General features: G+C 42.7%; 1 protein-coding gene across 3 annotated transcripts in view; it reads left to right on the top strand.

The window, feature by feature from the left end:
• The window catches only part of KLF12 (KLF transcription factor 12), a 367,131-nt gene that overhangs the window by 324,761 nt on the left and 23,801 nt on the right, over nucleotides 1-18,569 (top strand). For all 3 annotated transcript variants that reach the window (XM_063952935.1, XM_063952934.1, XM_063952936.1), the window contains exon 5: nucleotides 3,307-3,464. In XM_063952935.1, the coding sequence (XP_063809005.1) occupies nucleotides 3,307-3,464 (158 nt within the window). The remainder of the gene's footprint in view (nucleotides 1-3,306; nucleotides 3,465-18,569) is intronic.

Below are 18,569 nucleotides of genomic sequence, written 5' to 3'. Positions count from 1 at the left end.
TACCAGACATATAGCCTACCAGACCTGTCCAGCACCCTCACCCTGTCCCCCACCAGACCTGTCCCGCACCCTCACCCTGTCCCCCACCAGACCTGTCCTCACACCCTGTTTCCCCGACCAGACCTGTCCCAGCACCCTCACCCTGTCCACTACGGAACTGTCCCCTCACCCTATCCCCTACCAGACCTAATTTGTAAAAAGGGGGACGCTGTCTGCCGTAATGTGTAAAAAGTGGACGCTGTCTGCCGTAATGTGTAAAAAGTGGACGCTGTCTGCCATAATGTGTAAAAAGTGGACGCTGCTGTAATGCGTAAAAAGGAAGACGCTGTCTGCCGTAATGTGCAAAAAGGAGGACGCTGTCTGCCGTAATGTGTAAAAAGTGGATGCTGTCTGCCGTAATGTGTAAAAAGGGGACTCTGCCGTAGTGTGTAAAAAGTGGACTCTGCCGTAGTGTGTAAAAAGTGGACTCTGCCGTAATGTGTAAAAAGTGGACGCTGTCTGCCGTAATGTGTAAAAAGTGGACGCTGTCTGCCGTAATGTGTAAAAAGTGGACGCTGTAAAAAGTGGACGCTGTCTGCCGTAATGTGTAAAAAGTGGACGCTGTCTGCCGTAATGTGTAAAAAGTGGACGCTGCCGTAATGTGTAAAAAGGAAGACGCTGTCTGCCGTAATGTGTAAATAGGGGGACGCTGTCTGCCGTAATGTGTAAAAAGGGGACTCTGTCTGCCGTAATGTGTAAAAAGGGGGACTGTCTGCCGTAATGTGTAAAAAGGGGAAGCTGTCTGCCGTAATGTGTAAAAGGTGGACTCTGCCGTAATGTGTAAAAGGGGCTCTACCTGGTGTAGTGGCGCTACTGTGTGGCGTAATTTAAATAATGGAGACTACTGTGCACCGTAATCTGAATTGGTATTATTGTGTGGCCACACCCCTTCCCTATGAAGCCACACCCCTATATTTTATGCGCGCACTGCCCCTGTTTTGCATTATGGGGGGAGCGCCGATGCCATTTCTTGCACACAGCGCTAAAATGTCTAGTTACGGTACTGGTAAATGGTCTGGAATCACCAATGTTTATAAATAAATGATCAATTTATTTGAAAACCAGCAGACTCGTTATATGGGGAAAAAGTGTTTAAGACCAATATTGCATTTACCAGAATGGGAAGTGATGCTCCTGGAACTCAGGACACTTGTGTTAGCCAGTCTGTCTCTTCAGGGTGTAACCAATCTTCTTGTTACCTGAAAGAATAACAAGTATCCAAACAATCTGCACAACGGGCTGAATAAATATGCTATACAACTCTGGACCAAGGCCGTGTTAATTGCTTCATACAGTACCAGTCAAAAGTTTGGACACACTTTCTCATTCAAATGACCAAACTTTTCTGGTACTGTACAGTATATTGTGAGTCTTTTTTGAGATTGGAGGTTAATTGAACCAATAATATTACCTGGCGCTTTTCTTTGCTGGAGGTAATTTCTTCAAAGGGTAAATTCATTCCTGTTGCTTATAAATATGTCCCGTAGATTGTATAGTTTCTTTGTCGGTGCTTTCTTTATCTTTTGTTTTATGTCATTTTATGTAATTTATTTGTATCATGATCTTGGCAATATATATACACAGCGTAATATGTCAGTGCTTAGATAATTATATAATAATAATAAATAACCTAATTTGCATTGGTTTCATGTATCAAGGCAGTTATTCTATATTTCTTAATGTTTTATTCAAGCTACATTAATGGTTTACCGTTTTCTTAGTGTCATGCGATTAACTTGGCAGTCACATGATCTATGAAGCAGCGACTAGAGAGAGACTCCCCTCTTCTCAGCATGCACTCTCATAGCATAGTCACTGTCCTATCACTCCTTACTCTGCGCAGAGCTTGATGACTGGCTCAGACTTTAGGAACAAGTTACTCTCTGCTTAGCTGAAACCAAATGCTTCCGGCCAAGACATTTGTTTTGCCGTGACAGTCATAGCAATGTCCCTAACCTTTTATTTTTAAATTAGGAATAATTGGTGTTACTTTATTTTGCAAACGTAAGAACACACTGTTTTGATAGAGACCTTTAACATAGTAACATAGTAGATTTTCAGTGCTTGTATATCCAAAATAAGTATTTTTAAATGGAACTCATTTTTTTATAGCGTGTATTTATGATCCCATGAATCTTTGGAACATCCTGTTAACGTAACGTCCATCGGCCTTCCTTAGAAAGTGACTGGTTACATTTTGGCCAACTAGACTTTGATAGAAGAGACTTGATATCTGATCTGGTAGGGATAGCAACAGATAGATACTCTTGACATCTCATATAATTTAGATAATTATATCTTCAAGGAAGCTGGAAAGTAATGTATAAATACAGCAGGCCGATGCAGACTTTAATGTACACCTGTTTGTGGAGTGAATTTTAAACACATTTACGTCATCTCTCCTATTTATGAAGAGGCATTGATGCAGAATTAGACATAACCATAAATATGTCTGTTTCCAGTCATATATTTTGTACCAGGAGCAAGTGGACTCTAGTGATGAGGGGCGGACGCACCACAAGATGGTAACTAACCACAGTGTGTTGGTGTGTATGTCACTAAACAGGGACTAAGGAATGAATTGTCAGCAAAAGCACTTCAGAGGCAGCCATTAAGCATTTTGCTGTGTTGTCTGGAGGTGATAATGACTAACCGAATGAAAGCCAATATGCTTCATGCCTACTTATTACCCATATGACATTATCAATACAGCATGAAAGAGGTAAGAGTACTCCCCAGTGCTGCTGACCCAGGGTAGAGGGGGACGGATCAGCCCAGTGCTGATCTGTGTGGCACCTGTAATAAGGAGGCCGGCCCCTCCCCAGGAAGTTGTATACCAGGGCCAGTGTCAGTAATCTGCACTGACAAGCACCTACTCCACGCCCCTGGATGAAAAACAGAATAATCGTTTTTAAAACATCTTATGGAAAAATGAAATAACAGACAAGAGCCTACCAGGAAACCTCCGATCTGTGGCCAGTCCACACCTGGAAGACAGAATGGAAATATGTAGTCTCTGTCTTTGGATTAGTACATAGACATTATACAGTAGTCTGTAATCAGTTTTGTATTTAAAGAGCTTATATGACGCCTCATACATACTGTATTGCAGTGACATTGAATTTGGAATTGAACAGCCCTTAATGCAAAATGATGGCAGGTAGTGGAAAGTGATTAAATGCATGACAAAAGATGTATGTATGTAATAGTGTTACGTGTGCAGTTTGTGGATTTCTGTGTATAAAATGTGTTTTTATTTTGTTGCAGCTCAGTCTCACCATTCAGTATTGAAAGCACAAGACGGCAGCAGAGGTCAGAATCTCCAGACTCTAGGAGAAGAAGAATACATCGGTGTGACTTTGAGGGATGTAACAAGGTCTACACAAAAAGTTCTCATCTGAAGGCACATAGAAGAACTCATACAGGTACTTGCTCAAGAAATTGGATTGATATTTCTGTTACTGAAACAAACCTCCAGCTGATGTATCACATTCACAAAACTACTATAAGGTCATATACAAACACATAAAATGCAGCATCACAGCACAAATGAGGTCTGATATGTAATGCACCTGTTTTTGCTGTTCTGTACTCTGAGATAAAGTGAAGCGAATGGATTGTGTGTCAAGGTTGCATTGACTGCAGGGTTGCAAAATATTCTGGTTGGAGAAACTGAGCGAATGTATCCCAATTTAAAAATGATATTTCATGTTGTGGAAGGCATTGTCTATAATGAGATGCACATGTTGGGGTATTCCTATTGTAGCATGTAACTCAGAACCTCTATTCACTGATTTTTATACAGTACTGCATTTCATCTGATTTGATGTGGATAGAGTATAATACTATATTTATAACAGGATGAATAGCTAGCTGCAGTTTATACTGTATTTGAAAGCTCATTTATAGCTGCAAAAATACCAGTGTAATAAAATGACATTCAAAGATTTGGAATATCTCCTGTTTTCACAGTGGTTGTCAATACGGGTGTAGTATAGTATGCCGGCAGTCGGGCTGCCGGCGACCAGCATACCGGCGCCGGGAGCCCGACCGCCGGCTTACCGACAGTGTGGTGAGCGCAAATGAGCCCCTTGTGGGCTCGCTGCGCTCGCCACGCTGCGCTTGCCACGCTGCGGGCACGGTGGCGCGTTTTATTCTCCCTCCAGGGGGGTCATGGACCCCCACGAGGGAGAATAAGTGTCGGTATGCCGGCTGTCGGGATTCCGGCGCCGGTATACTGTGCGCCGGGATCCCGACAGCCGGCATACTGAAGACCACCCGTCAATACCCTTCTGCTTATAATTTATCATTCATGTTATAATTAGAGGTTCAGAGGAGGAGAGTCATCCCCAAATAAGTCCTGTCTGAGATCATTAAACACATTAGGGACCTCGTCATCTTGCCAGACTAGCAGAATGCAAGCAACATTTTGTCAGGAGTAGTAAGGGGCATATGTATCAATGCTTGGAATGCGATAAAGTAGAAAGCGAGAACGTACCAACCAATTAGCTCCTGACTGTAATTTTTCAAACAGTAAACTGATAGTTAGGAGCTGATTGGTTGGTACTTTATCTCTCTCTACTTTATATCTCTGCAAGCTTTATTACATATACCCCACAGTCTGTGGAAGGAACAGTGGCAGACTCAGATGTGTTACTGCATCTCAAGCTGCCTTTATATTACTTCGATTATCATTGATGCTCAGGTGTTAGGTGTTAAGCTGGCCATACATCAGGACGATATCTTTCCAACCAGCCAACTAGTTGGCTGGTTGGAAAGATAATCTGGCAGTGTGTGGGAGCAAACGATTATCAGCCGTTTGCTCCCACACGCTGAAAAACGGACAGAAACGGTCTGTCCAACTAGTTGGGAAAATCAAACCTGTTTGATTTTCCCAACCAATCGTTCAGGTGTAGGGGAAACTTTCCCCCCAACTGAACGATAAGTGGGCGGACACTGCCTGCTAGTGTCCGCCTACTGTGCCGGCAGCATGAAAAGCCCCCCTCCCCCCCACCAATCACCTGTGACAGCGGGCTGTGCAGTGCGGGGTCTGAAAAGGGGGCGGAGCCACACGGAATAGAGGGGCGGAGCTACACGGGACCAGACAGCTTTGCAGTGACGGCCAGCCAGACTTGGTAAGTGGAGGGTGAGAGAGAAGTGAGTGTGTGTGTGTGTGTGTTTGTATATATATATGTGTGTGTGTGTGTGTGTGTGTTTGTATATATGTGAAGTGTGTGTGTGTGTGTGTGTGTGTGTGTGTGTGTGGTGGAGATGTGTGTGTGTGCAAGGTGGGGTGTGTGTGTGTGTGTGTGTGTGTGTCTGTATATATGTGTGAATTGTGTGTGTGTGAGGTATGTCTGTGTGTGCGCGCTTTATGGACGCCACTGCTAGGGGGGCCATTACATGCAAGGACGCTACTACTATAGGAGGGGCATTACGTATAAGGACGCTACTATAGGGGGGGGCATTACGTATAAGGACGCTACTATTGCTGGGGGGGGCATTACATATAACGATACTACTGCTGGGGGGACATTATGTATAAGGACGCTACTATTACTGGGGGGGGCATTACCTATAACAATGCTACTACTACTGGGGGGCATTATGTATAAGAACGCTACTACTACATGGGGGCATTACATATAACGATGCTACTACTACTGGGGGGGCATTATGTATAAGAACGCTACTACTACAGGGGGGCATTACATATAACGATGCTACTACTACTGGGGGGGCATTATGTATAAGGAGGCTACTAATACTGGGGGGGCATTACATATAAGGACGCTACTACTGGGGGGGCATTATGTATAAGGACTCTTACTACTGGGGGGCATTATGTATAAGGACTCTTACTACTCGGGGGCATTATGTATAAGGACGGTGCTACTACTACTGGGAGGGCATTACATGTAAGGATGCTACTACTACTGGGGGGGCATTATGTATAAGGGCGGTACTACTACTGGGGGAACATTACGTATAAGGATGCTACTACTACAGGGGTGGCATTACGTATAAGGATGCTGGATCAGATGAGTATAATTATCTTTTCAGGTACCCGTGGATTCTACTTGGAGAAGAGGACCGACTGCTTCGTGTCAACATAGGTAAGTATGTGTGTGTCGACATGTGTGAAATAAAGTTTTACTGTCACGGTGTGTGTCTCCTGTTTTTATTTGGGTATTTTTTTTCCATTAGAACTGCAGGTACCAGCGGGCCCGTTTTTCTCCCGCATGCTGGTACTTGTGGTTCTCCAAGTACCAGCTTGCGGGGGAGGCTTGCTGGGACTTGTAGTACTACTGGAAAAAACAATATTCTTAAAATTTTCTCAAGGCTATCAGCCCCCCATCCGCAGCCTTTGGATGGGGGGGACAGCCTCGGGCTTCACCCCTGGCCCTTGGGTGGCTGGGGGGGGGGACCCCTTGATTGAAGTGGTCCCCACTCCCCCAGGGTACCCCGGCCAGGGGTGACTAGTTGGATATTTAATGCCATGGCCGCAGGGCACTGTATAAAATTGACCCCCGGCTGTGGCATTATCTGTCCAGCTAGTGGAGCCTGATGCTGGTGTAAAAAATATGGGGGACCCCTACTCTTTTTGTCCCCCGTATTTTTTGCACCAGCACCAGGCGCAGAGCCCGGTGCTGGTTTTAAAAATACGGGGGATCCCCTGTCCGTTTTTCCCCCGGATTTTTAGAACCAGGACCGGCTCGAAGAGCCCGAGGCTGGTTATGCGTTGGAGGGGGGACCCCACGCAAATTTTTTTCGGGTTTTTCCCATTCCATTTAAAAAAAAATATATATATATATATAATAATAATCTTTTTAAAAATATATAAATAATACTTGTGCCTCCAAAAAAGAGGGCACCAGGCAAGCTGTACATTTTACTACATTGGGAGTGCCGAATATCTACATCTTATATATATATATATATATATATTTGCCTTGGCAGCCCAACCATGCTGGTATCCATAGTTCAGTATAAAAATAAGTAAATCTAATAAATGTATGGTGGTGAAAGAAAAGCCCAGTTTAACTGAAAAAAAGACACTTCTGCATGTTTTGAAATTAAAAAAACAAAACAAAACTGAAGAACTGTAGGCAGGCACTGTCCGCCTACTTCGGTGACATCACAAGTTGGACAGAAGTTGGAAGGTTGGTTGGTCTGATGAAAAGTTGGTTAGATGTGTGGAGCACTGGTAAAAAGTTGGTGAGATGTGTGGGGCACTGTTTTAGTTGAACAGACAAGTTGGATGGTTGGAAGTTTGGAGTGTTGGAGAAAAGTTGGTCTGATGTATGGCTAGCATAACTTTCATCACTATGAGAGCTGGACTGATTGACCAACTGGTATTGATTACCAGTGGGTTTAGTAAGCTATTAGTGGCATATATTAGTTCCCTGTAGTAGCGTTAGCTTGCATGGCTTTTGTGCTGTGATATTATCTACACTCTTTGTTTGTAACGGACTCTATTTTGATTACTCTTGTCTGCGATCCACTTCAACCGCTGCCTGTTATCAACTATCCCAGTATGCTGCACGTGATGTTTGCCTGATAGCAACTATCCCTGTCTGCAGCCTGTACTGTTACCAGATATCCTTGTCTGCTACCCAACTCAACACACGACCTCACCACTCTGCTAGCCGCTAGACATAACTTTGGTTTATATCTAACCATACCTTGAAATTCTGTATGTTTGTTGTTGTCACTGGTAATATAGCTTGTTAACCACCACAAGCGCCTACATATTCTACATTACTTTGCTGAGATTCATTTAGATATCAGTAATTCACATCAGTCTGTGACCCTGTAGGCCTTACTATCAATAGTCCCTACCACTTAGACGCATATACTAAGGTTCATTTAAATAAAAAAAGTTTCTACCAGTGTGTTTTCATAATGTGGGAGAAAACCACAACACTCAGAGGAATCCCATGGATATACAAACTTACATAGAAACATAGAATTTGATGGCAGATAAGAACCACTAGGACCATCTAGGTTGCCCCTTTTTTTATCCTTTAGGTAATCTCAACCCTTTTTGAACCTTAATTCTTTGTAAGGATGTTCATATGCTTATCCCAAGCATGTTTAAATTGCTCTACAGTCTTAGCCTCTACCACCTCTGATGGGAGGCTATTCCACTTATCCACTACCATTTATGTGAAGTAATTTTTCCTTAAATTTCCCCTGAACCTGCCTCCCTCCAGTTTCAGTGTATTGTATGTCCTCGAGTTCTAATACTTCTCTTCCTTTGAAGAATGTTTCCCTCCTGAACTTTGTTAAGACCCTTGGTATATTTGAAAGTTTGTATCATGTCCCCCCTTTCCCTTCTCTGCTCCAAACTATACATGTTAAGATCTTTTAGCCTTTCCGGGTAAGTTTTGTGATGTAGGCCATGCACCATTTTAGTTGCCTTTCTTTGTACACTCTCTAATGTATTTATATCCTTCTGGAGATATGGTCTCCAGAACTGGACACAGTATTCCAGATAGGGCCGTACCAAAGACCTATATAGTGGCATTATTAGTTCTTTTTTCCTGCTACTGATTCCTCTCCCTATGCAACCAAGCATCTGACTTGCCTTTCTCATTGCTTTGTTGCATTGCTTTCCTGCCTTTAAGTCACTTGAAATAGTGACTCCTAAATCCCTTTCCTCCTCAGTAGTTTCCATTATAGTACCCTTGATACTATATTTAGCCTTTGGTTTTTTGAGACCCAAATGCATGATTTTAAATTTTTTAGCATTAAACTGTAGTTTGACCATTTCTCAAGCCTACCTAGGTCATCAATCATTTGTTTTACCCCTCCCAGTGTGTCTACCCTGTTGCATATCTTTGTATAATTTGCAAAAAGGCATACTTTCCCTTCAATACCATTTGCTGTGTCACCAACAAAGCTATTAAAGATAACTGGTCCAAGTACAGATCCCTGGGGGACTCCACTGGTAACATTTCCCTCCATAGATTGCACTCCGTTTACTACAACTGTCTGTTTTTTTATCCTGCAACCAGGTTCTTATCCATTTAACTGTTTTATAATCCACCCCCACGCTTTCAAGTTTAGTTAGCAGTCTGCGATGTGGGACAGTGTCAAATGCCTTACTAAAGTCTAGATATGCTACATCTACAGCTCCCCCTTGATCTATTATTTTTGCCACAGAGTCAAAAAAGTCAATAAGATTTGTTTGGCATGATCTCCCACCAGTAAATCCATGCTGTGTTGGATCCTGTAAGTTGTTTGATTTAAGATATTTTACAACTCTTTCTTTTAATAGTTTTTCCATTACTTTCCCTACTATGGATGTAAGGCTTACTGGTCTGTAGTTACTTCCTTCTTCCTTGCTTCCACGTTTGTGAAGTGGAACGACATTTGCTCTTTTCCAGTCCTCTGGAATGGCACCTGTATTTAGTCACTGGTTAAATAATTCTGTTAAAGGTGTCACCAGTACATCTTTTAGGTCTTTCAGTATCCTTGGGTGTATCCTATCTGGCCCCATTGATTTATCCACTTTTAGTTTTGAAAGTTCTGTTAGGACCTTCTCCTCTGTAAATGTACTTTCATCTACCTTATTTTTATGAATGTCCTTGCAACTTAACTGTGGCCCCTTCCCTTCTCCTTCTGTAGTTAATACTGAGCAATTAATACTGAGCAAAAATAATTATTTAGGTGATCTGCTATTGCCTTGTCTACCTCCTCCAAATTCTCACTCTCTGCCTTAAGTCTTATTATTCCTCCATTTGATTTTCTCATTTCACTTATATACTTAAAAAAAAGTTTTTCCCCCTTTATCTACTGACTGGGCCATTTTCTCCTCAGCTTCTGCCTTTGCACTTCTGATCACTTTCTTAGCATCCTTCCGTCTGTCAAGATACACCTCTTTCTCGTTATTATTTTGAGTCTGTTTGTATTTCCTAAAAGCCATCTTTTTTGCTTTCACACTAGTTGCTACTTCTTTTGTGAACCACACTGACTTCCTTTTCCTGGTGCTTTTCCTAACCCTTTTGATACAAAGGTCTGTTGTACTTAGTATGGCACTTTTTATTTTTTCCCACCTCTCCTGCACTCCTTCCAAGTTCTTCCAGTCCACCAATGAATCACTTACACATCTCCCCATTTTTGCAAAGTCAGCATTCCTAAAATCCAACACCTTTGTTTTTGTGTGACAGGAGTTGGATCCTGTCTTTATGCTAAACCATACTGCTTGATGATCACTGGATCCCAGGTGCTCACCCACATATGTGTCTGATATCCTGTCACCATTTGTGAGAATTAAATCTAATAAGGAGTCTTTGCGAGTGGGCTCCCTCACCAATTGCTTGAGAGATGCTCCCTGTAAGGAATTTAGAAATTTGCCACTTATAGCTGAACTAGCAAAAGACCCCTCCCAATTTACATCAGGTTAATTAAAGTCTCCCATAATTATGACTTCTCCCTTTAAAGTCATTTTAGTGATGTCCAACAATAGGTTCCTGTCCAAATCCTGCCACTGGCCTGGTGGTCTATAGATCACCCCAATGCGAATAATGTCCTTCTCCCGCTTTCTATGGTGACCGAAAGGGCCACAGTTTTGTCATCAATATTTTGTATTAAAGTAGCATTTATACTTTTTTTTCACATACATTGCTACCCCTCCTCCTATTCTTCCCATTCTATCTTTCCTAAATAAATTGTATCCTGGTATAGCTAGCTATGTCCCAGTCATGATTCTCATTGCACCATGACTCTGTAATTGCCACAATATCCAGGTTATCCCTTGTCATTATCACAATTAGCTCTGGAACTTTGTCTCCTAAGCTCCTAGCATTTGCACACATAGCTTTAAGATTTTTGTCTGTGCATCTGTTAGTAGTAGCCATGTCCGGACAGTACAAAATAAATGACAAGTTTAAAGTTGAAATTACCTGTTTGGTGACGTTGCTCAGTGTTTGGTATTTGTTTTTTTTTACTAATCAGGAATCACACTCTGTCCTTTACACCACGACTACACTTCACTAAATGTACAGATATAGTACATCTGACCACAAATGGACAAATGATCAAAAGGAAGTAAACACCAAAGAGCATGCAATAATAAACTATGTTTCACTGAGCAACTTCCCCACACATGCAATGCCAATTACAACCAAATCATTACATCAAAAATACATACATGAGTTTGCATAAGAGAGAACTGTAGTAAGCAGATTAGGGATGTTTTTTCATAGTTAAAAGACAGATAACATTGGTACAGGTGAGAATTCAGATGGTATTGGTAAGTTATAGACATAAATTTGAGTAGTTGTAGATGAAGTGGAAAGGCCTTGCAGCGTCCTAACACAGATTTGAGTTATAAGTGCCTGGGTTACTCAGACTGGAGTAGTTTGATGTGTAGAGGAGCTTCACTTTGGTAGTGATGTAAGGCCGCAGTGCTAACCACTGTGCCACCGGACTTGCATGCCCAACACTGCACATAAAATTTATCTACCAGAGAATATGCAGAGCAATATGGGAACGAGGGACTGACATTGTTATAGACCGGACCCTAGTTCTATAGGCTAAGTAAATTGGTGGCAAGCACTACAGATATATCATTTTCTACTACCCAAAACAGAAAAAATGTTTTGCATGGAATTGCTATTGTATTTTTTTAAAATAGAAAAGAAGTTACAACCTGCACTAAATATAACAATATGTATTCAATATAAGAATCAATAAAATGCAGACAAACACATAGGGGTATATGCAATTGCGGTCGAATTGCCGCAAATGTCGAAAAACGGGGCATTTTCGACACAAAAAATATATTCGACAATGCAATACAGCACTTTTCGACAAAAAAACAGACTTTTCAGATTCGACTTTTTGAAATTCGACAGTTGACAAATTCGACATGTCTGCAATGGTAAAAATGCGGCTTTTCGACAAAAGTATATTCAATTGAAAAATGTCGATTCGACAACAGTGCTTTTCGACAGTAAATTCGTCAATTTCATTCCGCCTCACTTTGCTGGCGGAATCTAATAAAAAAAATTTAAAACATGTTTTTTTTTGTGTTTTTTTTTATTGCTAATAGCATATCTATTTATATTAGAAGGGATTAGGTACTTGGTTTGTCTATTAGGATTTACAACTATTATTTATATATTTTTTAAAATAATATTTTTTTTTAACTGACTAAAATTGAGAGAGCATGGTTTTCAGTGGGAAGGGGTGGGAATGGGTTAAAATTCTGGAAAAAAAATGCGTGGGGTCCCCCCTCCTAAGCATAACCAGCCTCGGGCTCTTTGAGCCGGTCCTGGTTGTAAAAATACAGGGGAAAAATGGACAGGGGATCCCCCATATTGTTAGAACCAGCACCGGGCTCTGCGTCCGGTCCTGGTGCAAAAAATACGGGGGACAAAAAGCGTAGGGGTCCCCCAGATTTTTTGAACCAGCACCGGGCTCCACTAGCTGGAGAGATAATGCCACAGCCGGGGGACACTTTTATACCGGTCCCTGCGGCCGTAGCATTAAATCTCCAACTAGTCACCCCTGGCCGGGGTACCCTTGAGGAGTGGGGACCCCTTAAATCAAGGGGTCCCCCCCACCAGCCACCCAAGGGCCAGGGGTGAAGCCCGAGGCTGCCCCCCCCATCCATGGGCTGCAGATGGGGGGCTGATAGCCTTGTGTAAAATCAAAGAATATTGTTTTTTGCAGAAGAACTACAAGTCCCAGCAAGCCTCCCCGCAAGCTGGTACTTGGAGAACCACAAGTACCAGCATGCGGGGGTAAAACGGGCCCGCTGGTACCTGTAGTTCTTCTGCAAAAAAATACCCAAATAAACACAGGACACGCACACTTTGAAAGTAAAACTTTATTACATACACGCCGACACACACATACTTACCTATGTCGACACGCCGACTCTGGCCACGTCTCCATCTGTCGACGTCTCCAAGAAGCCGGGGTACCTGATAAAATTATACTCACCTAAATCCAGAGTGTCCTGTTCTTTTTTTTGTAATCCACGTACTTGGCAAAAAAACAAACCGCATACCCGATCCACGAACTGAAAGGGGTCCCATGTTTACACATGGGACCCCTTTTCCCGAATGCTGAGACCCCCGTGACTCCTGTCACAGAGGGTCCCTTCAGGCAATCAGGGAGCGCCACGTCGTGGCACTCTCCTGATTGCCTATGCGCGTCTGAGCTGACAGACAGCGCATCGCACAGCCCCTCCATTATATTCAATGGTGGGAACTTTGCGGTCAGCGGTGAGGTTACTCGCGACGTGGCGCTCCCTTTCAGTTCGTGGATCGGGTATGCGGTTTGTTTTTTTGCCAAGTACGTGGATTACAAAAAAAAGAACAGGACACACTGGATTTAGGTGAGTATAATTTTATTTTCAGGTACCCTGGATTCTTGGAGACGTCGACAGGCGGAGACGTGGCCAGAGTCGGCGTGTCAACATAGGTAAGTATGTGTGTGTCGGCATGTATGTAATAAAGTTTTACTTTCAAGGTGTGCGTGTCCTGTTTTTATTTGGGTATTTTTTTTGCAGAAGAACTACAGGTACCAGCGGGCCCGTTTTACCCCCACATGCTGGTACTTGTGGTTCTCCAAGTACCAGCTTGCGGGGAGGCTTGTTGGGACTTGTAGTTCTTCTGCAAAAAACAATATTCTTTGATTTTACACAAGGCTATCAGCCCCCCATCCGCAGCCCATGGATGGGGGGGACAGCCTTGGGCTTCACCCCTGGCCCTTGGGTGGCTGGAGGGGGGGACCCCTTGATTTAAGGGGTCCCCACTCCTCCAGGGTACCCCGGCCAGGTGTGACTAGTTGGGTATTTAATGCCACGGCCGCAGGGACCGGTATAAAAGTGTCCCCCGGCTGTGGCATTATCTCTCCAGCTAGTGGAGCCCGGTGCTGGTTCAAAAAATACGGGGGACCCCTACGCTTTTTGTCCCCTGTATTTTTTGCACCAGGACCGGACGCAGAGCCCGGTGCTGGTTCTAAAAATACGGGGGATCCCCTGTCCATTTCCCCCCCCCCCCCCGTATTTTTACAACCAGGACCGGCTCAAAGAGCCCGAGGCTGGTTATGCTTAGGAGGAGGGACCCCACACAATTGTTTTCTATGTTTTTTAACCATTTTTGCGCCGTCGGAAAAGTCGAATCCAGGACGCACTTATCCGTCAATTGGTCCGTTTTTCAAAAGCGGGACTGTCGAATCCGTTTTTTATTGAATATGTCGAATTCCGGCACCCGCCGGCCGGAATTCGACGGTCGAATTGTGTCAAATTTAAAAACGGGCGAAAAAAAGCTGCAATTCGCTCGGAATTGCATATACCCCATTAAAGGCTAAATAACCATAACATTCCTCCTATTAATGATAAATTCCATAAGCCAGCATTTGTGTCCCAGTTGTTGCAGCGACAAATAACCTCTGTTTCCTGGAAGTGCATGTACGTGTAAAACTGCTTTTGCTAGTTTAGGATAAAGTCACTATAAACAAAAGGGGCACAGATGCGGTCTTATGTGTTTTTCTTTGCTGTTTACTGATTGTTCTATTGAATACATTGAAGAGTATTGTTATGTTTAGATTTTCAAGTTGACACAACACAGGTTGTTACATCTTTTCTATTTAGTTGTTTTAAAAAAATCACTTTTTAATGCAGTCATCTGCTTTAGGTCAACTTCTGTTATAGTCTACACCAGGGAAATTTTTTGGTTTGTATTTCTTTTAAGGTTTTGGGGCTCATTCCGAGTTGTTCGCTCGGTAAAAATCTTCGCATCGCAGCGATTTTCCGCTTAATGCGCATGCGCAATGTCCGCACTGCGACTGCGCCAAGTAAATTTGCTATGCAGTTAGGAATTTTACTCACGGCTTTTTCATCATTCTGGCGATCGTAATGTGATTGACAGGAAATGGGTGTTACTGGGCGTAAACAGGCCGTTTTATGGGCGTGTGGGGAAAAACGCTACCGTTTCCGGAAAAAACGCAGGAGTGGCCGGAGAAACGGGGGAGTGTCTGGGCGAACGCTGGGTGTGTTTGTGACGTCAAACCAGGAACGACAAGCAGTGAAATGATCGCAGATGCCGAGTAAGTCTGGAGCTACTCAGAAACTGCTACGAGGTGTGTAATCGCAATATTGCGAATACATCGTTCGCAATTTTAAGATGCTAAGATTCACTCCCAGTAGGCGGCGGCTTAGCATGAGCAAATCTGCTAAAATCCGCTTGCGAGCGAACAACTCGGAATGACCCCCTTAGGTAGAACTCTACGCAAAAATATATTTATCTTGACCTACTTTACATTTTGTAGCAGTGACACATTTACATGTTATCAGTAGACATTTCAGAACATCACTAATCCTATATTTAGAAGCAAAGTAGAAGACTCTTCAAGCTAACCTGCATCAGTAACTAACAAGGCTTCAGATTACTACTAATGTTACATTGCTTTTGGACATCTACAGTATTCTAACCATCAATGAGGAAAAATAATAAATGCCATGTAATGAAAGAAAGAAATGGCAGTGTTCAGAATGAAGCTTTTATTATTGTCAACAATAAAGAGACAAATGAGCCGTCTGACTTTGAATTTGAAAGGCCAGAGGCCCAGAGTAGTTTTATTACTATACGTGTACACAATTAAAAACAAACAACTAAGCATAACGTTAATATACAGTAGAAAAACACATATATAATAACAGAACAAACAATGGTTACTGTAAGCCATGTAAGGTACACACAACATAAACCGGGGCGTTGGGTATGAAATGCCGACATTCAGGATGCCGGCATTCGGGATCCCAGCGGTCAGAATGTCGACTGCAGCATCCCGATTGTAGGATTTCCAACAGAGGAAAGGTAAGTATACTGTACTTACCTTTCCCTAATGCTCCACTAACCCTAACCCTACCTACCAGCAGCCTAAACCTAACCCTCCCACCACAGGCTAACCCTCCCCGGTGGTGGCGGTTTGTGAACCTTGTTGGGATGCCGGGGCTGGCATTCCGATTAGTGTCAGGATTCCGGCGCCCAACAGCCAGAATCCTGACCAGATCCCAAACCAGGCTATTTATGAAAAACATATACCAGGGGGCAACCATTGTTGCATGAGTAACTCAGAATTGCAGCCATGCACATCTCTGCATATATCTGAACACATCTTGGCCGTTTCTCTCCATCCGTGAAATGGGCGTTTCTGTCTGTCAGCTGGTGGATGCATGGAAAAGAACCATCTCATGGGGGTGTCATGGGAATGCCTGTTTCAGATGAATGTCTTGCACCAGCATGGGGTAGGTGTAGTGCCTGTACTAATAATGACGATTGCTCACACGCACAGAGAAAGTGAGGTGGTGCTATGAATATGCATTAGGATGCATGCTTGTCTTCTGTCTGCAATTCATTCACTTTCAGAAGGCTCCCATATTCAGACCTGCATACGACTCAGAGACAGGCCCCAATCCCTTACACCTTCTTTGGAACTGTATACCTTTCTTACTACTGATTTTAAGGTTTAACTCATTAAATGGAATATATATATATATATATATATATATATTTTAATGGAAGTGAGATATGGTTAATTGTGTTTTATATTTGAAGTTAATTTCCACTTGGAGCTAGCCGCTGCTTCTCAGTTGGTTTCAGGTGAAAATTGAAAGCGGCACTCACCTTAAGTGTATAGAAAGCAGAGCTTTACACTTCATGTGAGTGCCACTTTAAATTTGCACATGAAACCCGCCAGGAAGCTTATAATATATAGCCCTTTTGCCCATGTATTCATCAGGGATGTGTTCGGCATCCTGGTGGTCGGGATGCCAGCAGTCATGTGACCAATGCCAGAATCCCAACACCAATCAGGAGAATGGCACCGGAACACTGACAGCCGACATCCCGAAGGTAAGTAACAGGGTTAGGGTTAGGGCCCGGGGAAGGGAGAGTCAGGGTTAGGCACTAGGAGGATTAGGGTTAGGCATTAGGTGGGGTTAGCCCTAGCTGCCACCCCCTGAGGGTTAGGGGAGGGTAAAAAAACTTACCTCCTCCAATGTCGAGCTCTTCAGTGTCGGTATGCCGCTTTCGGTCATGTGACACCGGCATCCCGAGCACTTGTATTTCATACTGAACCCATGTATCATACTCCACATCTAAGAATACACTGGCATATGTATGCCCATTTTCTAGAGTGAGTACAATGGGGCAGGGTGATAGCATGGATACAGAGATTTTGACAGCAGGTACTCCTGTTATTCTGTGCAGAAACAGAAATGGAGAGACAAGCAAAATTATATTGTGCAGCCCTAGTCTGACAGTGCCTGCTGCTTGGCTCCCCTGCTTGCACAGAGATTATGCATCATCCCTGTGCTAGACCGAGCAATAACCAATCAATGTATGAGAACATCATGCTTGTTGTAAGTAAGACTTCTCTCCAGCAGTGTTGTGACTGCCCTGACCAATTACACTAAAGCAATAAAGGGCATTTAGGCAAAAACCTGTTTTATGCTTTCTTATGGGTATCCCCTATGAGCAAAAGCAATGGCAGCATGTAGAGAGGCTGCAATAGGGGAAAAAAATAAATAAAAGCAACACAGGGACGTCTATTGGCAAAAATTATTTTTCTAACAAGCTGTATTGCAGAAAGATGATATATTTTATTTAAGGGGGATATAGCTGTAAAAAGCAATATAGAAGAATTCATAATTTTGTCTAACATGTTCCAAGACTTAAGCCTTTCTGAGCACAAAAGTCTCTGAAAGTGTCTTTACTGTAAGTATGGTTACAGCCAGGAATCCTTCTGTAAGCTGCAGTATGTAGCTTGGGCACCTGGCATTCAGCATGCCGTTCCTGGGGCTCCTGAACTTCAGTGTTTAACTGAAAGTGATACTTCTTACAAAGGGGATCAAATATATTCCTTTAGAGTGGCATATAATGTCATACTTCTGACTACATTGGTGGCCTTCACATTCACTTTCACTTTCAAATTGTGTTGGATCTCTAATGTTAGTTTTGCCGCCTAAACTCCCTCTATAAGTTTGCACCTGCAAAATCTATTTCTGCCACAAGATGGTGCAGTAGAACAAAATATAATGTTAGACATTGGCAAAGTGTGAAACAATAGGGTTTTTTATTTTAATTATTTTGTTTGATCTAATATCCTTACATCATTGCTATTGTGTTCGGAAAAGATCAAACACAATGAGGCAAATACATAATGCTGTGAAAGCCTGGGGTCAGATAGTCATTTTGAGGTTATAAATTCTTTGCCAAGTGTCTTTTAAACTACATGTCACTGTTTATTGCCAGTGTTTCACATTTAAAATCAATAATCTGTTCAATTGGATCTTTGTTTCCCTTTTTTTATATGAAAGTTTGGTGTTTTCATTACAAATGTCGGTGTGTTGTATTACAGATTAAAGTGAAGCAAATTTTAACGAAATCACTATTACAATATAAAAAATATGAAAGCACATACCAATAGAAAGAATTAAGGATGAGTTATACCAGTGATGGCTAACCTTGACACTCCAGCTGTTGTTGAACTACACATCCCAGCAT

This window comes from Pseudophryne corroboree, chromosome 2 (genome assembly GCF_028390025.1).
Source record: "Pseudophryne corroboree isolate aPseCor3 chromosome 2, aPseCor3.hap2, whole genome shotgun sequence".
Lineage (NCBI taxonomy): Eukaryota > Metazoa > Chordata > Amphibia > Anura > Myobatrachidae > Pseudophryne > Pseudophryne corroboree.
This window is presented reverse-complemented; position numbering and strand designations above follow the sequence as displayed.